We start from the raw sequence: 23,863 nt of genomic DNA, 5'->3' as shown, positions 1-23,863 counted from the left end.
GCAAAACTGCTCTGTCAGTAAAAAGACTATTGAAACATTAGCCAAAAAAAAAAACCAAAAACCAATGATGCTTCTCCTGCTTGAATGAACAAATCATAGTTGCTTATCACAGTAATGACAAATCACAGGTGCCTGCCCTATCAGGAATAAAACAACAGAAGTTGTGGCAGGCCTCTTCTTGTGCCACTGGTGGTTTCAGCTGCTGGGACAAGGTTGTGGGGGAAGAGCACAAAGAAAATGATGGCACCTTAGGTATTCCCATGCAGAGCAGATGCTGAGTGGGGCTGTGCACGGACTCAATTATTGTACGGGCAGGAGGACTGCTGTGGTTTTTTTTCAGGGTTTGTACCAGATGCAAAGCTTTCTCTCTAGTTCACAGGGGATTTAAGAGGGAGTCCTGTCTGTCAGCATCTGCCTGAACAGAGCTGCTGCTTACAGCCAAGTGCCATCTGCCATGAAGAGAGGAGGAAGGACTGGTGCTTGTGCAAGGTGTCTGTTCCAAAAGCCACAGAGGAGCCATGAGATAACATCAGTCAAGTCAGACTTAGTTTTACTGTGGCACCTTCAAGGCATTGTGGATCTGTGTTACGCTTGTGGAAGCCAACTTAAGACAAAGAGAAGACTCTGTAAAGCACTAATGCCATGTAATGCTCTTGGCCACTGCTGCTGAACAGAGAGAGTGTCAGGGGAAATGTTTTCTTTCAGGCATAGGGCAGAGAACAGTAATTGTCATGTTTTAATTCAGGTAATTCTGAACTGAAATGCTGTTATTTATTTTTCATAAATCTTCTTTCTATATTTTCACTTGCAGAATCCTTTCAAGTTGTGGTAAGAGGCAACGGCTTTTATCATGCAAGAAATATTGACCAAGTACTCTGCAGCTTCAAGCTCAATGACAGCCTTACTATCAGTAAGTTTGCAGGCTGGTGTATTCTAGTGATACCTGTGGCTGGGTCACCTCATGGAACACAGGCCAACACTCATCCATGTTAAGGGGAGTCCTTGCAGCAGATATGAGGGGGAGCTGGGGCAGAGATCACTTAAAGGAAGCTTGAAATTCATTCTTATTCAATCTTGTGACCTGTGGGCATTGTGTTGAGTGCTTAAATGGGGCATGCTGCTGCACAGCATCATTGTAGTGATGCACATGGGTGATGCATATGGCAGAGAAGAGTGGGTATCAGGTTTTAAGGTGGAGAATAAAAATTGCTTCCCATTCCAAGTAAAAAGAAGTAGTGTTATCTTGATCCCATGGTGGTGTTTTCAGTTTTTATTCACCAGTTCAGGAGACAATTGCCATAATAAAACTAAGCCCTGCCAGGCCTGCTCTGTTCCTCTCTGACACCAGTTGCTGGTCCCACCACAGTGACTGTGTAGCATGGAAATTCCTTGTCATTGCTGCCCTGGACAGGGTCTTTTGTTTGCTGTCTCAGCAGCTAGGCAAAGGACTGAATGTCCAAAAAAGATTGAGTGTCCAGTTTCTCAGCAGTTCTCTGACTCCTGAGAAGCTGTGTATGTCTGGCAGGGTGAAGCATGGTGTGGGAAGGGGAAGCTCTGCTCCTTTTTTGTATATGCTACCCTTGTTGGCTGAGCACAGTAGAGGCTTTCACATCCTGTCGTGCCCAGACTGGTGCCTTCTCTAGCAGTGAATTCACTTACAAGAGGGAGCAAATGAATTGCTCCTTCATTTCCCATCCAAGTTGTCTACGTGGATGCTGCATTAAATCAACTCTGGTGGTCTTGCTCTCATTCCACTTACAGATGCCCTTTAACCAGGATTTGTTTCTTGTGGTGTATCAGTTAAACAGACTTTTTGCTTTTTTTTCCTTGTCCCCAATCCGCTAGCACCTTGATTGGACTTCACACAGTGAGTGCTGACCTGGGCCTGGAAATGCACAGGAGGAAAACTACTCTGATTCCATTCCAGCTCCATGTTGTGTTTTCCTTGGGTTGGGTCTGCAACAGATGTTGTGATGAGATGCTGATTTAGGCTGACCGGCTTTTTTTGCCTTCAGGCTGGCCCTAAAACATACCAGTGATTTTTATGCTGTCATCTCTGCCAAGGCAGGGAAATGAGTTCTGTCTTCAGGTATGCTTGAAGTGGATAAAGCATGAAGGAACAACTCTTAGATTTGTTGTTGCTTGAATTATTTTTTTTTCCTTAGGTAAAAAGAGTAAACAAATATCTGTAAATAAGATGGCAGCTTTTATCAGCCTGTTACTTGGGTTCAACTCTTGTAGATCAGTCTTTCTCCAGGCTAGCACCAGAGCTGCTTTGCTGGCCATTTAGAGCTAAGCCGTAGTCACAGCAGTACTGTGTCTACTCTTCTGCCTCAGTTTACCCACTTCTAGTGGAATGCCATTGCAGGATTACTGCTGGGCCTCCTGTCTGTGTTCACGGGACTTGGCTTTCTGGATGTGACTTCTGAAAGCTAAAGGATTAACACTGCTGGCTGCTGGAGCAGTGGTGTGCAAGAAGGTGGGAAAACACCCATGGCTGTGCTTTTGGCTCTGCCTGTACCAAACCCTTATAAACATGGGCTATTTGTAGTTTATGTTGCCACAGAGGGGAGGTCAGGTACAGCAGAAGCAGCTAGTGCAGGGTAGGTCTCAAGGGAACACCAGTCATGGCCCCTCTCTGTTTGGCTCCTGTAAATGACCAGCCCTGGTTGGTTTGGTTTTTTTCTCCAGTATTTGTCAGTTTTAGCTCTGCCCCATCTCTGTCCTTCCTTTCTCCTGGGCTCAAACAGTGCAGCCTTGGATTCTGCTCTGTGTGTATTCGACAGCGGGTAGATAAAAACTGAACGCTAAACTTTTGACCCCTTGAGTAATTGAGGGGTCAGAGTATTCAGTATGAGTAGAGGTTGCATGCACTTTTCAGATGGGCATGATTGATACTGCTCAAAGCTGAATTCCAAATGGCTGATCACTGCTGTCAGGAACAGAGGTACACTTCCATTTCTTAGCTGTGATACCTCTAGCCTGGTAGCATCATGTTGGCATCAACATGAATGGTTATTCTAGTTGGTAATCAGCACCACTGGGGAGTATTGGTACTCGCCCATATACTGAGTTGATCTGTGGCTGTTGTTCATGTCAGCACTTCTCCAGGGGGTAGCCTGCTTGGAACAATTTCTTTTTTTCATCCCTGATAGTTATATTAATTTCTTTTCAGATGAAAAACCGACTCTTATTCACGATACTTACTTACTTTGTCCGGCACCAGTGATAGAAGATGTTGGACAGTAAGTATTCCTTTCCAGCATGTATCAAGAGAGAGTGGACTTCTGGATGAGGATGTCATTACTGAACCAAAGGCTCACAATTTTGCCCAAAGTGTCTAGCTAATAAATTTATGTATATGTGTGTCAGATTGCAGCCATCCCCTTTGTGCCAAATCCTTTCCTAGTGTGAGTCAGCATAGCCCTATTCAATGCTGGGTCTTTAGCACAGTTTAACCAAAGGTCTGGCTGGACCATGGCCCCATATCATAGAATGGTGATTGCTCCTTTGTTCCTATATCATGTTTTTTCAGACCAAAAGGTAATTAAATTACAGGCAAACTTTTAGTTTTGATTGAAAGGAGATGTTTGATTTGAATTGCTTTGCTGCTGTTATAGATATTGCTTCCTGTATTTTGCCCTGCTCTGTCTAGTGTTGGCATTTTCCAGCTGCTTTAATCCTTTAGACTCCTAGGAGACATGACATAATGCCCTACCTTTCCCCTTGGTGATCTTGTGGGTGCTTAAATACTGTACTGGGCCTCCATCTCCCTTTGTATTTGTGGGTGAAGCAAATTTGTTTGGTTGGGTTTTGTCCTTTTTTATTACTATTATTTTTTATTTTTCCCCCTGTAGATCTTTTCTCTAATATTGGAGAATGGCTAAGGACAGAATCTTCTAAAATTTCACTGGTATTTCAGTGTTTTTACCCTTAACCTCTATGCATGTATTCTGGATTTGCTTGAATTACAAAAGAAACATTCTCGTGCATTAAGTTGCAGAAGGGGGTTAAAAAAAAATCTTAGTTTCTTGTGCTCTTTAGAGTAGTATGGCAAATGTCTGGGACATTGTTCTAATTCACTGGCCTAGTGCCCTTTGCCCCAGGTGGAGGAGTTTTTTTTATAAAGAGGATATGTCCCATGTCAATTAAGGCAACATAAAAAGGGTAGTTCCTGGGCAAGCAGAGAGGCAAATGCAGGTAAGTGCCTGGAGCCATGAAAATGCCTTGACTCAGCAGGACACACTGTCCGTGTGTGTTTATGAGCCAATGGCTAAAAGAGAGCCAGAGTAAAGGTAACAGTGGGTGTAAATATGACACTAAAAGTAAGTGTATCTGTTTTGTGCTTTAGGGTGGTTTTCCTACAAGTCAGCATGAACAATGGGCTAACGTTCATCTCCAGCTCTGTCAGCATCACCAGCGCACACTGTGTAAGTAATGGCAATGGGGCTTGACAGAGAAACCACGAGATCTTGGAAAGAAACTGTGGTTCTTTAGGCAAAGCCTTCTTGAGCGAGCATGGTCTGTCTGCAGCTTCTGCATCACAGTTACTGACCAGATGGAAGCAGCTCTTGGAAAAATAACCAGGGCTACTTAAGATTAAATTGTTATTGATGATAGACAATCATGACAGATTACCTGAATAAAAAATTACAACAAAAGGCATTCCTATTCCGAGAGAGAGATCCTCAAAGCTAGGATCTTACTGGCAGGTGATCTGAGAAAATGATGGAAGGAGCATCAGGAAGCAATACCCTGTTGAGCTTTGGGATACCTAATGGGATCTGGAGTAAAAAGGCAACTGTTAGGACTTTGATCAGGAAGGGCCACAGAATGAAAGGTCCTCTAAATTGACATGGTTGGTTTTGGTTGGAGCTTACAGCATTTGTTCTTTGACCACCACAGTTTTCCTTTACTAATTCAGGATGTGCGAAGGTGTTTTCTAAGTTTTAGTGATAGGGTCTGTTTGCTTTTTCTCTTGGTGTCTTGTGGGATGACCAGAAAGAAATAGAACTCTCAGATCCTGATATGAGTGTCTTAATAAAATGTTGCTGCTTAGCCCAACCAAGGGAGAGTGTGCTGTTGTGGACAGTGATGGTTAGGATACAAGAATCTCATGGTCAAAAAGACCAGGTGAAGTGTCAGGGAAAACAGCTAGAAGTAATCCTTCATCAAAGTCTGATTTTTAGAATCAAACAATCAAAATTAAGAAACTGACTACTAGATAAGAAATTGTCTTCCTTACCTTTGGGGTAAAAACAGGCAATACCCGTAGCTGATGCAAGTGAGCACTGTAACTAAAGATGTAACCTGGTGCTCCTGGTCTAAACCAAGTTGGCTGAAGTACCTGATAGCAAACAATTTGTATCAAACTTGAGCTTTATTATTATTAGTGTCAAAAGGACTTTTATAGCCTATGCCAAATGCTGTCATATTGGCTTGTAATCATTTGTTGACCATTTTGACAGCTGCAGAGGAGAAGGGCAGGAATGCAGATAGAGGCAGTGACTGGAACTTGCAGATCTCATTTTTTGATGTTTTCAGTGATGAAGGTGGGAAATCTCACAACAGAGTGCTGGAACACTTTGGGGTGCAGGGACTCAATTTAGCAGTGATGTGTTTGCTGCTTTGCCTGATCGTGTCTATTTTACAAAACTTTTCTCCAGATTTTCAACACTGAGGACTGATATTTTCACATTTTATTCCACTCTTTTACCTCAAGTACAATTAAACCTTTCATGTCTGCAGTGTAACAAAAGTGTTAAATGGTGCATTTAGTTACCCGTATGTAACCTATTTCTGATGAAGACTGAAGTCTCAGCCCTAGCTGGGGTTCCTTAATGCCAGAGCATGGATGGAGAAAGCTTTTCTTCTTGGTAGCCTTAGAATAAAAAGAGGAATCCAATCTCCAGTCCTGTCAGTCTGACAGTTTTTGACCAGCCTATTGCAGATTTAATGTGAAGGAGGCAGGAAGCCTCATTCACAGCTGGTGCAAAAGTACTGTCTCACTCCAGTTACATCCCATAAGCAGGGAGGTTGGCAGTTCAGTTTCCAACTTTATCTTAATTCATGCATTTCACTCTTCTCATTTTAGAGACTCCTTCTATTTCCTTTCCTCTCCTGTTTCCTTTTCTGTGGGTGGCAGTCAGCTGGCCTGCTCAGCTCTCCTCCCCAGCTGGTCCTTCTGTCCTTTCTATACAGTAAGTATCTTCACTTTACTTCTAAAGCCTCTGTGTGATTGGGATGCTTATTTCTGTTCAGCTGCATGAAGTCTGCTATTTTCTTTTCAAAGTCCAGCTTCACTGTGATGCTTTGTGTCATTAAAATCACTGAAAGAAGACTAGCTTCTTGCTGCCAGCAGCTCCTGAGCTTCTATGGCAAACAGCAATTTATATGTGCAGTTAGCATGAGAAAAGCAATGCCTGAGAACAAAGGTGACAAAACAAGGAGGTAATGTGTGTTTGGAGTAATAGTAGCAGTGGTACTGCATAGCTACTGTACTTGGATTTGTTTTTAAGGAGTGCAACAATACTTCCTAAAGCTATACTTGATTTTTACTCACCCTTTTCTCAGCAAACTGACTTCACTGGGAATTAATACCTCTTCAAGTATTTGCTTTCCAGATGCTTTAGTGCTACACGGGGCCTTAGGAGGGCCAGAGAGGGGGGCTGTAGTGCTGAACTGCAGCTGGGTAGTGTGTCCTCTAACAAGACTTCTTTGAGCAGGGAGTCTGGTACACATGTTGCAGCACTCCAGCTGCTCCCTGACCAAATGAAGGTGAGCTAAATAGCTTATCCCAAACAGGTCAGTTTGTTGTATTTATAACAAAAAGCCACGGAGCAGTGGAGGGATGGTGATGCTGTGACCTGATGGTCCACCTAAAGGCATGGAGTAGGTGCTGTGTTTGTGTAAATCCCATATTGAACACGTTAGTCCTGACAGCTCTAGGATTTGGCCTGAGAAAGAACTAGCTACCAGTCAACTCAATCACTTGGGATCTCACCCAGATTTTGCAAGTTCTTATCAGCTAATACTTTCTTTTCCACCCTCAGCCTTTTCATTGTCTGAAGGGAAAACAAATGCACTTAGAACAGCCCCTTTTGTAAGAAGGGGCTAAGGATCAGTTTCTGGTGTCATGGGAATTCAGTAAGTAGTTTCAGATATAATAAGGTGAATCTCATGGGTTTTGTCATCTCTAAGTCTTTTTTGGAATTTGCTTTCTTTCACTTTATCCTCTCACCTATCCTTTTTTGAAAATCTCTTACAGCTTCCTCTCTAGCCAACTCTTATTTCCTCAGCCTGATTCACCAACCTTTCTTCAAGCTCTTTTCACATCTTCCTAGACTCAGGCTCTCCTCTAGTTTGCTGCCAAGTTTTGCCTGGTCTTTTGTTACCCTGTTTCTGGTGAATTGAACCTCTTCTCAAGTTCTGAAAATCTACCATTGAAGAGGTTTCTTTCCGAATATATATAAAAAAATTTAAATATAGCTGGAGCTAATCTTAACATCATTCCCAAAACCAGTGCAGCCCAAGGATAGGGCACATCCCAGCAGTGCCCATCTGTGACAAGTGTTTAATTTCCAAAAGCCATGTGCTCTGTGTGTTCTGCAGGAGCCAAGGAGCATATGAAAACTTGATTCCTGTAGTCATCAGAGCAATACACAGAGTTAATGCCTCTTCTGAATGCACTGATGTGAAATGCTACAAGTTCAAAGGATCCATCAAGATTTATCTGGAAAAATCAGAGCTGTGATTCTCTTTGGTTGCCTACCTGCTCCGGAAAGCTAATTTCAAGTGTTGAAACTTACTTTTTTTTTTTTTTCCTGGTAATTTTAAAGAAAATTTAAGTTGGATTTTGAAGGTAGACCCTTAGCTATCCATCCCCAGAGTCTCACTGTTCTCTGCAGAGAGATCAATGGAATATAAGAATCAGAAGTGCTTAAGATAATGATTACAGCATCTCATAAAAATTGTCAAACCAGCCCTAAGAAGCATACCAAGAACCAACAGCATTATTGACTAGTTTGTATAATCACTCAGGCAAGGGTTGTGTGTGCAGTTTGGGTCAAGGCAATACAGGCAGGCTTGGAGCTGATGCTCTGGGCAAGTAAGTTGTTCTCTGTTCTGTGATACTGACATGCAAACAGTTACCTATAAGGTCTTGTCTCCAGTATTCCCATTCCTTGGATATCAGCATTTGCATATTCTGCATCTCTAGTGATGAAAGGTTATTCTGCATGCCTGAGAGTCTGTGGTGATGTAGTTTGCAATGCCCCTCTGACAGTATTAAGGGACCTGTCAGCACAAAATGGATTGTGTACAGGTTTAAGACTCTTGAATCTAATGGGCTATAAACATACCAAAAATTCATACGTAAATTATACAAATACACAATGCAAAACAGGAGATGCTCCCCTGATTTTGTGGCTTCAAATACAGGTTTGTCACATCAAATACTGTTATGATTTTAATGAAGATTAAGATCACAATCTTCCTGAGACCTTGTAACGAGTGAAAGTTGATTCTAAATGTGTAACTTCAGGGCTCCTGCCTTCTTTGAGACATAGCAGATAACCCAGATGTAATCATCTTATTTGCAGCTGACTGGGACCATCCTTTTCATTGCTCTCCTGATTCTCTTCCTGCTGCTGGCTCTGGCTCTGCTGTGGTGGTTTTGGCCCCTTTGCTGCACAGTGGTAAATACAGTTTTTTATTCTATTGACTTAGTTTTATCTATTCTCGGCAAAAGCACACAGCTAAAGTGTTGGAGTGGGTGGTTAACTGCTTAAGAAAAATGTTGCCTTATTTGTAAAGCCCTGATTCAACAAGTTGCTTAAAGTGCTTGTTGAAGTCACTCTAGTCTGGGTTTTTGATTGTTTCAAGGCATATGTGATTTTTACGCTGAATGAGAAGTTTAAGTAAGCTTGTGAGTGTTGCTTCAGTTTCTGTAGGAGTTGCATGTATGAGAATGAAGCACAACAACTCATTTGTGATATGATCAAGAAAACAAAGAGAACAAAGCATTGAGATGGATGAACCCTGCCATTGTCTCAGATTTCTCCCAATATTTGTATATTCCAGGTGATCAAGGAGCCGCCACCACCACCCCCCCCAGAGCCTGTGAGTATGCTATTTTGGAGCTGTTGCACTTTCTGCAGCCACTGTAGTGTATTGTGTTGCCCAGGAATATCACCCCTGTAGGTGTCTTAATGACACCTTGAAGGCTGTGAAAGGAAGTTCTCTAGGTCAGGGCAGTTATTTCTGCCTTCTGGCTTCTTTATATACATACAGCAAGGCTGCTTCCACCCAGAGAGAAAATAATTGCATAACTCAGAAGTCCACAGACCAACAGTTCCTATGGTATTTCGTTCCTTCTGCTGTGCTTTGAACAGGTGTGTAAGCAAGTCTTTGCTTCTCAGTCTGTGCTGACAGCTGTCCCTCCTCCAGTAAAGCTGACATTGTTCTCAGCAGGAGTTTAGCGCAGATTGGCAGTAAGGAACAGTCTGGCAGCTGGAAGAAAGGACAGCAAAGGCCACATTCTTGTGGCTTTGCTACAGGAGAGGGAGACAAAAGCCTGCCCTGGCAGTGGCTCTTCTGCAGAGTGACCTTTGGAAGGACATTTAGCCTTTCGTCATTTAGGTTGTGCTGTTTGAGGCAGGGTTCTATTTAGCTCTTTTGGAGACAGTAACTCACTGACCCTGACCTCAGCTTAGCTGCACTGTACTAAGTTCATGAAAATAGAAGAAGTAAATAAAATTACTCCAGAGAAAACTTATGCCTGCCTTTATTTCTTTCATAGGCATAGACAGTTAAATGATGGAAAAATATTTGGTAACCCACAAGAGAGTCTTACAGTTTGCTGCTAACTTGCTGTAACTTGGCATGAATATGAGGAGGCAACGACAGCTGCTGTTTTGAGGTTGCTAGAGGCCACCATTACTGTGTATGTGATCCTGTTGCTTGTCCTGAGCACTGTAACAATTTAACTTCAGAATACACACCAAAATTCATGTTTTTAGTGTGATTAGTGTTATCACAAAGTGTGCAATTACAGCTGTGCTCTGTTTGAAGGTTGCAGAGAGCATTACACCCCTGCAGCAGAGTTCCCAGATGCTTTGCAATTATTGTCATCAGCAGAAATTTTAAATGCAAAAAAAGAGACTAAACTGATGTAAGCCTCCAGGAATAACGCAGAATACAGATGTTATCCATCTCATTACTTGGCCTTGTCTTTATCCAGTATGGGTTGTTGTTTCATTACACTTAGCACTAGCCTCTCTAGATATGGTGACTTGCCCTTTAGCTGATGCAGTTTGGTGTTGCTGCTCTTAAACTGTATATAGTTATGTGAAACTTAACCACAAGCATTAGATTTCCATGTGGTAGCTGTAAATGTTTCTATGCTGTATGTTCAGTATTGGGGATATTTCATATAAATCCTGTATTAGCTGGAAAAATATCAACTGTCATTATTAACTGTGTCTTGCCAGTGTCAGGCTTGCCAGCAGCAAGAGCTGTTAGACATGAATGCTTGAAATCTGTGTTATATCTCATAGAAGAGGCAGAGTATTTTATATAGTACTCAGGTTCACAGTTAAATATAAACATATTAAAAATGCTGATGTAGTTCACTGGGTACTGGTTTAGATGTGGCATGAAGTGGGATAAAATTTGTGCATTTGTTATACTCTTTAAAAAAAACTAACTAAGTGAAACAGCAACAAACCCCAACACCAAACCACAATACCTTTCTTGTATATTTATTTCCCTGAATTAGGATAAAACCAAAATGCAACAATAATAAATCATAAAAAAACGCCAAACCGAAAAGCCAAAACAAAACAACAAAAACCCCAAACTCAAACTCCCCTTGCTAGTTCATGGAAATGTCAGCTCTAGCCTTTCCTGGCCATACTGAAGAATTTGTTGGAGGAATTGACCCGTTGAACCATAGCTGAGAGATCACATGTCACTGAATAACTGATGGAATCCTTTCTCCAAGGCATAACCTAAGAGCTAAATACAAACAAATAAAAATTAAATCATGTTTTTAAAAAACTATTCTTGACTTTTGGGCTGTCAATTCCTGATACATTCCAATAGAAACACAAAAGACAATTTTGAGAAACTGTCAACTAGTAATGTGACAGTAATTTATGTCCATCTACAGTATTTGGATTTCACTTGATTCTTTTAATTTTATTTTTTAATTAAAAACTAAGTCCAGGTAGTGTTTCTAGAAATATACCTGTACTGATGAAAATTAGCAGAGAACACTGTGCATGGCCAGTCCAAGAGCAGCACACGCATCTGCATACCAGCATGAGGTAGAGTTATTTGTCTTTGTTAGTGTGTGAGGAATGAAAATAATATTGTAGGAGGCTTGTTGGGCCCTTTCCTCATTTATGTGTGTACTTGGAGAGTGTCATGGTGTGACTTTCAGGTGCCTTAACTTAGTGTCATGATGAGGAGTCTGAGAAATCTATTCATATATCAGTGACTTCTACTGGCTCAAGATGATAGAGCTGGAGATGTGTCCCCAGGGTTGTCAAACCAGAAATATCTGCCAATTTTTAGTTAAGCAAGAATAGAAAATGAACTTGAAGTAAGTCCCTGATTCTGACTTGCATGTTCCTTAAAAATAACCTGCAGTGTTCCTAATTGTTCCGGATCTGAGCTCCATGACAATTTGTCTGATTCCTGGTTTCAAACTGTACCGCTTGAGCCTGCAAAGAATCAAGTGGTGTAGAATAACTTGTTTCAACTGCCATGAGAAAAGGGTCTGATGAACGTGTAGAAAACTCACTGTGTTTTCCTCTGTTAGGTGACAATAATTTCTAAAAGTGCAATTAATAAATTAGTTATTTGGGCTAACTGATTGCTGCATTTTCTGCATAGCATAGTGGCAATCCAGTATAGTGGGAGATTCATCTGCATTTTGCCATCCCTTACAAGTCAGTTGGGATTTTGGAGCTCAGTGCATATTTGACTTAATAAAAGCTGCCTGGGGAGAGGAATAGACAGTCTTCTTTGGCTTTCCTAGTTAAAATTGCAGCTGCAGAGACAAGAGACTTTTTTTTTTTTTGATCAGCAAATAAGTATAACACACAAAGCCAGATATCCAAGGACTGGACCATAGGATATTCAGCTGTTTTCCATAGTTTTTGCTGTTTATGTGAGAACAGCTGTAATATCTCCTTGTCTTTCCCACAGGAATCAGATGATGAAGATGGATTGCCAAAGAAAAAGTGGCCAACCGTGGATGCATCTTATTATGGAGGTCGAGGTGTTGGTGGGATTAAGAGGATGGAGGTATTTGGCTTATTCTTTAGTGTTGTAAAACCTATCACATTTAGTTAAAAATTGTACCAATATGTTTTTATGTGACTTTTGAAAAGGTACCTTGATAAACTGGAGGCTGGGATTTAATTAGGGCTTGTTGACCTGATTTGCACCTGCTGTCCAAGTAACAGAGATCAAGCTGCTATCATTTACGTGAATAATTAAATGAATCTAGCATTATAAACCAGAGAAAATTTGCAGGGTAAGAAATGAGATAAACACTAAAAGAGGTTTTAATTTACCCAGTCAAACTCTTCAGTGCAGTTGTGTCCAGTTCTCTTGTCAGAAAGACTTCAGACAGGGCTACGTTGATTTTAAGTATTTGAGGGTGCCATCTATGCAAAGGCTGAAGGCAGTTGGTTTGAGGACTTTAAACCAGTGATGTTTCTTTTTCTTTTGCATTTTTTTCTTCCATTTAAGCATTAACTCCTGATACACAAAAGCACATCTATGTTGAAATTGGCCAATGAATCAAATCCAATTCATACACCAGTCAGTCCTGAAGTGTAAGTGAAGTGTCACTGTGAAAAGAATCTGCCTTGTGGTGTCCTGTGGCATGTACATTCCAGGGAGTCAGTGATTGTCATTCACCTGTATCAGCTGAGGGCCTAAAGATGACTTCTAGCAATGTCACTTAAAGGGTAATCAGGAGTTGGAACAGGCTGTCCAGGGAAGAAGTGGAATTACCATCCCTGGAAGTGCTGAAAAGGTGTGTGGATGTGGCACTTGAGATGTGGTTTAATGGCGTACATGGTGCTGCTGGGTTAATGGTTGGACAGTTGGACTCAATCAGCTTAGAGGTCTTTCCAGCCTTAATGATTCTCATCTGCCCCAGATGCTGTGAATTCCCACACCACTTTAAATTACTGGAAGGTGAAAAGGCTAGTAGTTCAAGAAGCTTTTGAATGAGACTATTTTACTCTTAAATGTGTATTTCTGATTACGGTGGGAGTTCGGTGCTTTCATAAATTTGACTTCATTTCTGGTGGCACTGGGACATCTGATGGGAACTAGATTAATGTCTGTGGAAACCTCTTACCAGTGGGGAGTGCTGAAGTGTCTCTACTTACAGTGTGCTCTCCTGTCTTCAGGTGCGATGGGGAGACAAGGGGTCAACGGAGGAAGGAGCAAAATTGGAGAAACCCAAAAACGCTATTATTAAGTTGCCAGAACAGGAGTATGAGCCCTGGGAACCTAAGCCAAAGAAGCCCCATGTGAGAAAACCACCTTCCCAGCGAAAATGGTACACTCCCATCAAGGTAATGTGTCTGACCCTCATTTTTTATCAAGTCTCTCATGTCATATATGATACTACATCCCGCTTCCTTAGCACAACCTTTCTTTCTGCAGAGCTGGGAAAACCTATTTGGAAAAGTAGCTGTTAATCCTCAGCTTTGCTTGTTTCTTGGAACATGCATCTGACCTGGCACTGCATTGCCATAGATTTTTGAGGAAGAGTGAAGGGCATGAGCCTTTCCTCAACTCACTGTCTTTCTAGATACAGTGGATTGTAACAACAGATTGCTCAACTCTTGCTGGGGGGCAGGATGCTGTTTTATGCCATCTCAAGGCAGTCAAAAAGAGGATTGGATAAAGTGCACCATACTTGCTTTGACTGCATCGTGGCTAAAGCCTTGGGTTGGAGTCCAGCTCTGTTTTCCTCTAGTTCAGCCACAAGACCAAGTGTTTGATTTTTGGGCAAGTCACTCAGTCTCTCCACACTTTCATCCCCATTTTTCCCCATGTAATTATAGTATCTAGTGTTTCGATGTCTTTTAATGTATGTGTCCTCACACAGCCCTTGAGGCAGGGAATAGCTGTTATCTCTGCTTGCAGAGAAGAAAACTGGAGGGCTGACATGGCTGAGGGAGCAGCATACCATGCTCATCCCAGAAATCTGTGGCCATGTCCCAAAACAGTACTCTGTGGGATGAGTTCCCCCCTCCCCACCATAGTCACAGATGAATTAAACAGTGCTTGAATTTATTGTCAGGAAAGTATCTGTGAATTTTAAAGCTTTGTGGCTGTTTATCAGTGTTCCAGCTCTCTTCCCATAAGTACAGTAGTTTTGTTTTGCCTTTTGTAACACCTCAAGTAACATTAATACCTTAATGTAACACCTGTCTGATAGTCTCTCCTGAGGGAGTTGCTCACATGAAACTTCTGTCATCCTCAGTGAGTTTTGAGCAGACAGAATTTGGCCCACTGCATATTGGGTATGTGTTACCCCATAGAGGTCCTTCTGGTTGTCCAGATAAGCAGTGTACAGAGGGTGAGGGCACAGGACCAGTGCGTGTGCAGACAGTTTAATACAGGAAAGCTGTGTTAACTCACCTGTAGTTTCATCTCATGCTATTTTCACCAAATTTCTTGGTCATATCTTGTTGGTTTTGTATTCCAGGGCAAACTTGACGCACTGTGGGCTTTGGTTCGACGGGGCTATGATCAAGTCTCTCTTATGCGACCACAGCCAGGGGATAAGGTAAGGTGTCACAAATGCACTGGCATGTCACATGTCACTCCTCTGTTAGCAGCAGCAATGCTGTTCCCTCCCAACCAGCCCATCTTTTTTTTTTTTTTTTTGACAAGAAACAGATTTTTCAAAACAAGCTAAAATGTTTGCTGTGGCATCTGTTTAAAAGTATTGTCCCAAAAGGTCAACAGCAATGTCTCCACTGTGATAACTTGAGAAGAATGAAGAAGGAGCTGGCTGGTCACAATAGTATATGAGAACTGTTTCAGTCATATAAATTCTTTGCCTTTTTTTTTTCCAGGACAAATATGTTGAAGTCAAAAGACAGGTTCTTTGCTCGTGGGTTCTGCTTGTTTTAAATTTAATATGCAGTGGTTGTTCTACAACAGTAATTATGTTTTCTACTCAACTTCATAAAAATGTTTCTCGGCTTTAATAATGGAGTTTAGTGATTAATGAGAGAAATCATGAACTGTGCAGGTAATGAAAAAACAAATAGGCTAATGGAGAACAAAATTGCTGTTGAATTCTGTGCAGATACATTTTGCAATCATATCCTATGTATAGGCAGAGAGTATCTCCTGCCTTGATGAAGTCTATTGGCCAAAAATAGGTCAGGAGTAGATTCCTCATGGGAGGAAACAGGGAGTTTGTGCCTTTCAGAACCACAAAGATGTCTATGTACTGTGCCTGGTCACTGGCAACAGCTTAGTTCAGAGCTCTCAGTTTCCTCATGAGAGCCTGGCACCATTATGGTTGTCTCTATTTTGTTATTCTGAGGGGACAGTTCCCTAAGAATTGAGTGCTGGTTTGGATTTCTGTGATGGCACTTTGAAACATGAGGACTAAGCAGAGATGGCAGCATCTTTCTCTTCCCTGTGGCCAGACTCCATACATTTCATCACCTTTGCTCTCAGGGGAAGGAGTTACAGAGTTGTGGCAATAGGGGCCGTAAAGTGTTTTTCTGGGGTAGGAGTGGTAGAGAGGCCCTAATGCTGGGCCTGTTTGCCTGTGTCACTTTCACACCTAACAAAATTTAAAACTAACCCTAATTTGCATCATCTAGGGCAAATAATTTGCATGTTTCTGGCTTTTAACAAAATCCTATTATGGCGTTTGTCTAGTTATTAACCAAATATGCCACTTCAGTATTTAAAGTTTAATCTCTTGCATTTTTTTTTTTGGCTTTTAAGGAAACTAATAGAACAAACCCAGCTTCTTATGCTACTTTGTAAAATGGTCTTAACTGTTTCACTAAGCTGCATTTTTAAGGCAGCTGTTTGAGACACCTTATTTACTTTTAAAGCACGATCTAGAGGTTCTGAATAGGCTCTTTAGGTCCAGCTGTATTTTGATAGCTAACATTGTATAATATGAATCTATCCTCTGCCTTTCACTCCCTTGGCTGGGACATTTCTATCAGTGCAGAGCACAACAGAGCCTCTGTTAGCCTGCATGGTCAAGAAACATGCAGGGGGCTGACTCTGAACAGGGATCCTCAGTTCCTTGCCTTTCAGCTCTGCTGCGAGGAGAGCAAGGGGCTGAAAAGAGGCAATGTAAAACAGAGTGAGCTGTAGGATTATTTTATTGGGGAGAACATTAGAAAAATCAAATGTACATCTGGGAAATAGGGTGGAAAGAATCCTATTGATCCAGATTCAGTGGAATCATAAAATCATCTCTGTTCCCTGGCCTGTGAAATTAACTAAGGCTGAAGAATATTGAAAGTGAAACAAGAAAATGATGTCCTTCTGCTGTTAAAAAAAAAATCACAGGCCTGCATTTCATGGAGAAAATTAGTGTAGAAAGGAGCAAGGCTATTATTTATTGTTTGAGTAACTCTTCTATTAACAGTCTCTCAGTAGAGAATTGACTCCTTGTAAGTTAGGTTTTTGGTGGGGATATATGTATAAATATACCTGTATGTACACATTAAGTGCCTGTGAGTAAACACATGTGCACACACTTTGTGGCTGAAGAATGGGAAGATCAGGCCAGCGCTGTGAGTGAGCAGCAGCACGGAGATCTTGGAACTCTGGCTATGCAGAGATGGAGGAGCCTGGCAGCCCCAGGAACAAGCCCACAGCTCTGCTTGACTCACCCTAGAAGGAGACAAGGTCACTCCTGTACAACTGTGCTGACAGCAGTCAATGGATTTAGTGTAGTATTGGGCAGACACGAAAGTTCAGCCTAACATGCCTTAGTGCATGGTGTTCTTCCAGACTGTGACATCCAGAGGCTGTGTGGTGATCCTGGAGTAAGGGATTGCTTCGATTTGTGGGTTTTTGAGGGATTGGGGCAGGTTGGAGGCAGGGGAAAGAGTTCTTTGTGTTTTTCAAGTGTGCCTTTTTTGTTGTATTTTACAGTCATTTCATAGCTGTCTTGGTTGTTCAGTAAAACTTAGAAAGCAGAAGAAACACAATTTAACTCTGTTTTGGGAGTGACATTTGGATTCATAACTTGTAAAATTCCTACCTCTGAAGTTCCCAGAATGAGTCAAAGAATTACCTTTATATTTCTAGTTACCAGAGATATAGATTGTTTCCCACGGTAACAAGATTCACTGTAGTTACATTTTCCAAACTTTTTTCACAGTTTACCTCCACTGAAAAAAAAAAAGTTTTCATTTTCCATTTTTACTGCTTCAGTTGGGCATATGTTTCCTTCTTGCAGACACTGGATGAAATTATAGCAAACCACTTTTTTCTGCATAATGAAAATACTAATTATGGAGAAGAGAGCATCCACAGTACAGGGAGAAAAATATTTTTCATAAGGCTTCTGGGACAGGGGGAAGATGACAACTTGTTTTTGGTTTTGACATTAAAAAAATCTTTAAAAATATTTTGAAAAGTGTAATTTCTCTTACCATTTGAAAATGAATACTGTGGTTTGAAAACTTTTATTCCCCCCCCAAAAAAATCTGAAAAATATTTGTAGAAAAACTTTCTGTAATAGTTTTGTTGGGTTTTGTATATTTACCAATGTATCTGGCTTTGTCACAGAGAAGCAAAATTCTGCTACACTTTTTCACAGCTGTTCAACATCTTCCCCTACAACACAGACCTCTTCTCTTTGGATCTACAAACCACACAGCAAAGGCAGTATTGCTACCCCAGGTTTTTAAGTTATGATTTCTTCCCCACTCCCACAATGAAGCAAAGTTAAAAATGTCACTGTTTATATTTATATATATATATATATATATGATGAAATCCATTCCAGAGTGTATGTGAGAGCCTTGCAGTGGAAATACAAGCTGAAGCATGTGTACGAATACAGGACTGACTGCTCTAAGGGATTTCTGTTGTCCTTTGTTCTGGGTGGCCAGGTCTGCTCTCCATCCATCTGTGCTTCTTCCTTCGTCGTGGTCCTCTTGCTATTCCCAAACCACCTGCTCTTTTCCTTACCTGTGCCTTACTTCGACTCCTGCCCTAGACATTCCCTTCCATTTCCTTTTGTGTTTTCTTCCTCTTCTTGTTTTCTCTCTTAGTTGTTGTTTCTGTGCCCCTCCCCTTGGTTGACACCAAGTGGTGCCATGCAGTCCTGCTCTCTGGGAGCAATGGGCTTGTCACCAGCCTCCTTACCCTGTTCCTCTCGTGCTGCAGGAACTGAGCTGCTGGTAGCATCATGCTCTGGGTGCCTTGCTGCAGAGCTGGCTGAGGCTCCAAGAGCTTCCCTGCCCTGGCTCATGCCTGCCACAGATTTACCCAGAAAAGGATCTCAGGATGGATGACTCATCAATATTAGGCAGGATGACATTGATAAGACTGGCTGTGAAAGTCACAGGAGCTTTTTTTTGTTTAAAGAAAACCAGCTAAGCACAAGCTCTGCCTCTTCTCCTGGGAGCTGTGCCCACAGTGTTTGGCTTGGCTCTACAGACACCTCCTCCTCTTGGTCCTCATTCAAGATCATATCATGCCACCACCACTGAAATTTGTTATTAGTTTGGCAAGAATCTCAGTAAAGGGTCACAGGATCCTCCTCACTTGGCTTCCTCAGGTCAACTCTAGCAGGAGTTTCTGTTGCATCAGGATGGGACAGCAATGGATAAACACACTTAGCTCTACCCCATCATTAGCAGCTAGGCTGTTATTTGTGGGATGGATTTTTGCTGAGCTCTCAGACAGCATCAGCAGAGGAGTGAAGAGACGGAAAAGGGCTAGTGGCTCTGCGGTGGGTTGCTGGGCTTTCTGCCTTGAAGGAATATACAAAGGTGAAGCCTTCACAGGCATTTGTGCCACTGCTGCAGTGATGGACCCCTTGGAGCTAGGCTGCTATTTGTCCCTTCCTCCCCCATAAATCTAGGTTTTAGAGGACCAACAGTCACTCTTTTGGCCCAAGAAAGCTCTAAAGTATGGAGACTGCTCATCCATCAACAGGCAATATGTCAGACTGGCCGTATGGCCTGATGACCTGTGTGTTGCTCAAGGTACTCTGACTTCATTAAGGACTTTCCCATCACTATGTTACTGTCCTTCTGAGCTTGCAGGGGCCTGCTATGAAGATTGGAGTTTGGGAAATACTAATGTCTGGTTATCTTGAATTATTTCATAGAAACCACAGTAGCTGGTAGGGCAGGATGTCAGTAGTCTCTATAAAATATAAGTTTCAGGCTCTTCCCCTTGGCCTAATGGATCAAAAGTGGGGCTGTTACCAATGCCAGCAAGTAAACATTGAAACCCCCAGTATATGCAGAGAGGAAGGTGAGGTGCTTCTTTTAAATGGTCTGTTTAGTAGCTGCTTTCAGCAAATCCATTCCATTTTGCCTCTCAACACATACTGACACAGGAAATTCTTAGAGGCTCAGTTTACCAGAAACCTTGACTAAAACCCAACATTTTTCTCCTCAGACAGAATTCCTCTTTTACTTTAAAGACTTAGAAAGTGATCTCGTTATTGTCACTGCAAATTTTGTTACTCAAACAGAGAGTGAGAGTGTAGACTAGATTTTGCTATCATCATCACCCTTGTATATTGATGAGACTTCACTTAATAAAAAGCAATGCTTTAGCAGTACTACCCTGTGGTTTTGCACATGTAAAGCCCTTCCCTGGGGAAGGGGACTAGAAGCCGGCTGATTGTACAAAACTCTGAAAGCTTTTTTTCCTTTTTCTGTTCCATAAAACTGAAGATAAAAAGATTGCTGTGCAGCCAAAAATGTCACAAATTAGGAGCTGCTGGTCATTTTAGAAACCATTTTAGAAACTCCTTTCAAGTTTTCACCATTAAGTTACTGTGTGACTTTAAGCAAGGCATAATAGTTGGAATTTTAAACAGCAGCCTTTGAAATGAAGAATATTTGGGTTCCTTATTCTGTGCATCCCTTTCAGAGTGATCACTCTTAATCTGATAGATTTGTTAAAGCCCAGAAGGTGTGATTACCCTAAAATTTTGCGTGATTCCTTGTAATGCTGACCATGACATCTGCATGCTGTGGTTTTCCCAACAGCAAAATAATAATGAGAACACATGTATTTACTTTCCTTACAGCTGTGAGGTGTAGTGTTCTGCTAGGCAGTTGGGACTCCTTAGATGAATGATGGGACACCAAGCTTATGGATTATTAATGACTAGTAATTACTTTATAGCTGCTGCCTACAGGTGGTCAGCAGTTTGAATGCAACCCACAGTGATGGCAGCAACTGCCTGTCACTCCATGGTAGCTGCCCACGTACCAGTGCTATGTGGAGCTCATTCTAATTACTTCTCTTCAAGACCCAGTAATGGCTTTTAATAGGCTTCCCTGCCTCTTGCTTGGAGATGTGTTGTAATTGCCCAAGTAATAATTGGCAGAGCTACACAGTGTGCTGGACAAGCAACACACAGCTCCTTCAGACTGTTACTGGGGCTTTTCTCCCTTTGCTTAACCTTTCTGGAGCCAATTATCTTTAAGCTGCTGAAAAATTAAAGAGACGGGGACATTGCCTGCTGCAGTAGGTGATCTCACTTTGTCACTTTCCATGAAAATGTAGCTCCCATTATACTACTTTCTTTTTTCTTTTTGCAAAGGACACCAGTATCTGTAAGGTTCGTTCCTGCTGTAGCAGAGATGGCATGGAGGGAAAAAAGCTCTCGCTCTCTCATGTGGGACCAATGTCCTAATGCACAGTTCCCAGGATGTGCTGAGCACTGCAGCTGGAAACATGTAATCAGTGACTAATGAACTTCCTGTCCTGCAAGAAGCCCACATACTGCATTACCTCTCACTTGTGCCAGGATCATGTTATTTCTGTTGTGGAAGAGGAATTCACAAATAGGTTATGGAGGTGAAATCTGCCTGTCTGCTGCCAGGTTAAACTAGTAGTCTGTCCATGTCTTTGGGAAACAGAGGCATGTTCGGTAACATCCTTCTTGTGAAGGATGGGTGCAAGTCCTAGGGCTGGTGTTATTTAGTGCACAACAGGATGAAGAAGGATTGGCCTTGTGGTTAAGACATTGGCTGTAGCTTACATAAGTTACTTTGCTTCTGTTCTACTGTAGTTCCACAGTGATAAGTGAGAGGAAGAATAAATCCTAGGAGGGCCAGACCATGTTCCTAACAGCACTTTGAGCTCTTCATAAGCTCCAGAAATAAAAAATAGTGTGTAAGATGGTGTATTCACTAATATTCATACTAAAGTTATTGTTCAGAATGATAACTGAAAATCAAAAGGTATTGCTTTATTACTTTCTACAGAGGAGCTATAGTTTCAGATGTCTCTGTTCTTATGTGTAAACTATTGTGATTCATGTCATGGTACCAAAAAAAACCCTCAAATCATAGTCTGTACAAGTAACACAAAGATACTAGACAACCTGAAGGGCTTAGATCTATGTATGTTAGGTCTTAATCTTAACTTAGTCTTGCTTTGAATGTTCCAGTTTTATATGCCAGTTTTAGTCTTGGATAGGAATTGTTCCTGGAACAACAGAACTGCAAACACTTAGAGCTTTTTGCGGCAACACTGGAGGTTTCTGCAGCAGAATAAGGTAGTTGTGTCCCAAGGCGATCTGCCATCCATCTTAACAAAGGAGTTTTCTGGGGGAGGAGAGGTTTTCTTTGCTTTACCAGTATGCTAGCATGGATAATGAACTGTGATTCCCATCCCAGGAGAAGAAAATCTTTGTGAGATAAGCACAGAGGAGGTTGTGAACTGCGGGTTTACCATCTATGTGCTTTGGGTAGCAGCAGAGCCATTTAAGGGCCAGTTATCCAGAGAACTGTTGGGGATACTTGTATCTGTTTCCAGACTCTAGACAAAGAGGCAGCCTGCGTGGTGGGCCAGGGCCTTACATTTTTGTCTGAGGCAAGGAAAAATAATAACCATTTTCACCAGAAATCTCTGAGTCTCTATCATTATCCTGTACCCTAGGTAGGTAAAGAGCATTGTGCTCTTCCCCTGTGCACACTGTAATCCCAGCTTGCTCCTGAGAGACAGTCAAATAATTCACCCTGGAAAGCATGATGACACTTAATTACAGTTTGAGCAAGACCAGTTACAGTCCTTTGTGGCCTAATTTGCTGCTTCCAGCAAGCCACCAATACCTCAAGGCTGAGCCTGTTGCACCCAGCAAATGTTTGTTGATTTTGTTGCTATGCTCCAAAGCCCTCCCCATTCTAGAAGATGGACAAATGCAATGTCCTTTTCCCTGAAAACGTCAAAGGAAGGAGGAAAATCTTTTGCAAACCAACCACGGCTGTTTTTTTCTTGAACCACATTCTAGTCTGGTCAGCATTCAAGTGTAGAAATGTGTGGTGCTGTGGTTAAAACAAGGGATGTGAATCACGAGTCCTGAACTCGTAAATACCATTTTTTCCCCTGCATAACCTTGAGTAAATGACATGACCTGACAGTGGCTCTCCTCACTTCCTCCACTCTGGGATCCTCCTCCATAAAAGCTGTCAGAAAAGAGGAAGGCAGTAAATCGCACGTTGTGAGTGCGGGTTTAAGTTGAGGTATTTCTCTGAGGTTTGGGTAGGATTTGGTCTGGTGTGACTGTACTTTGAGATTGGTACTGAATATAAAGTATATCTAATAGACCTTAACTTTGATTATGCCCAGCATTTTTCTTTTCTGTTCCCTTTGTCACTTAAGCTTTTTTAAGGCTCAGAATCAACAGGCTTTGTTATGAGTCTGCACTGTGCATTACTTCAGCCACAGCCTCAGCAAGGTCCAAGACATGTGATGTTTTGTGCATTCCTGCAAGATATCTTGTGACTCTGGCCATTCTTTCAGGAGGTGTTTGTAGCCCATTGCTGCATTTCCTTGCTGAGGCAAGGCTGGAAACAATATGCAGTTCCCTGCTGAATGGAGTGTGATGCATATTATTGGAATAGCCCTGTCTTCAAGACTGGGATGGGTTCTCCATGTCGATTTTCTTATGTGCCTAAGCTGAAAAAGTGGAATCAGGCATGTGAGAGCTGGATGGTAGGGATGTGTTCAGCACAAAGTTTATTTTGCTGAAGGGTCCTGGTCCTAGCTTAAAAGGCCAATTTCCCTGGCTGAGTTATTCCTCCCTCAGATGCCTCATTACTGGCTGGTTTCTCCAGTGGTAAATTGGCAGCAGCCCCCTTCTCTTCAGTTTATTTCTGCACTGGTGTTAAATCTAACTGAATAGGCTGCGCCCAGAAGACCCATTCCTTTCAAGCGGTGCTGTGCACAGTTGGGACTGTGAACTGGGGACTAGTGTCTGCAGATGCGTGTCTCTTGGGAAACTATCAGTACTTGATTGTATTCAGCTCCTGGTATTCTGATTAAAGAAGCTACAGTAGCCTGGGATACTGCAGCTATTAATCTTACTGCAAAACAGTTCCTATTTTAGTTCCCTAGTAGATTTGAACGCTGCTTTCCATAAGACTGTCTTTGTTTTGACTAAAAGCTGTAAATGTTTTTTCATGTTAGTAGAATTAGCTGAAGTGGAAAAAATACCCATTGAATAAGTTTCAGTATTTTCAATTTCTGTTTTGAAACACCTTTTCTGTCCAAAACTCAAAGTTATTTTGAAATGAATGTGTTTCCTGAATTAAATTTATTTTGACATACTTGTTTTGCCTGAAAAATGAAG

At 41.8% G+C, this 23,863-nt stretch overlaps 1 protein-coding gene across 1 annotated transcript in view; it reads left to right on the top strand.

The window, feature by feature from the left end:
* Positions 1–23,863, top strand: part of ANTXRL (ANTXR like) — a 56,970-nt gene that overhangs the window by 21,298 nt on the left and 11,809 nt on the right. The window contains exons 10-17 of the mRNA XM_008929851.3: positions 812–910; positions 3,176–3,245; positions 4,352–4,430; positions 8,601–8,696; positions 9,082–9,120; positions 12,214–12,312; positions 13,434–13,601; positions 14,744–14,824. Coding sequence (XP_008928099.2) covers positions 812–910; positions 3,176–3,245; positions 4,352–4,430; positions 8,601–8,696; positions 9,082–9,120; positions 12,214–12,312; positions 13,434–13,601; positions 14,744–14,824 — 731 coding nt within the window. The remainder of the gene's footprint in view (positions 1–811; positions 911–3,175; positions 3,246–4,351; positions 4,431–8,600; positions 8,697–9,081; positions 9,121–12,213; positions 12,313–13,433; positions 13,602–14,743; positions 14,825–23,863) is intronic.

Source organism: Manacus vitellinus, unplaced genomic scaffold (genome assembly GCF_001715985.3).
Source record: "Manacus vitellinus isolate BGI_N305 unplaced genomic scaffold, ASM171598v3 scaffold_15_pilon, whole genome shotgun sequence".
In the NCBI taxonomy this organism is placed as follows: Eukaryota; Metazoa; Chordata; class Aves; order Passeriformes; family Pipridae; genus Manacus; species Manacus vitellinus.
The sequence above is the reverse complement of the archived record's forward strand: the minus strand, read 5'-3'. Positions and strand labels throughout refer to the sequence as shown.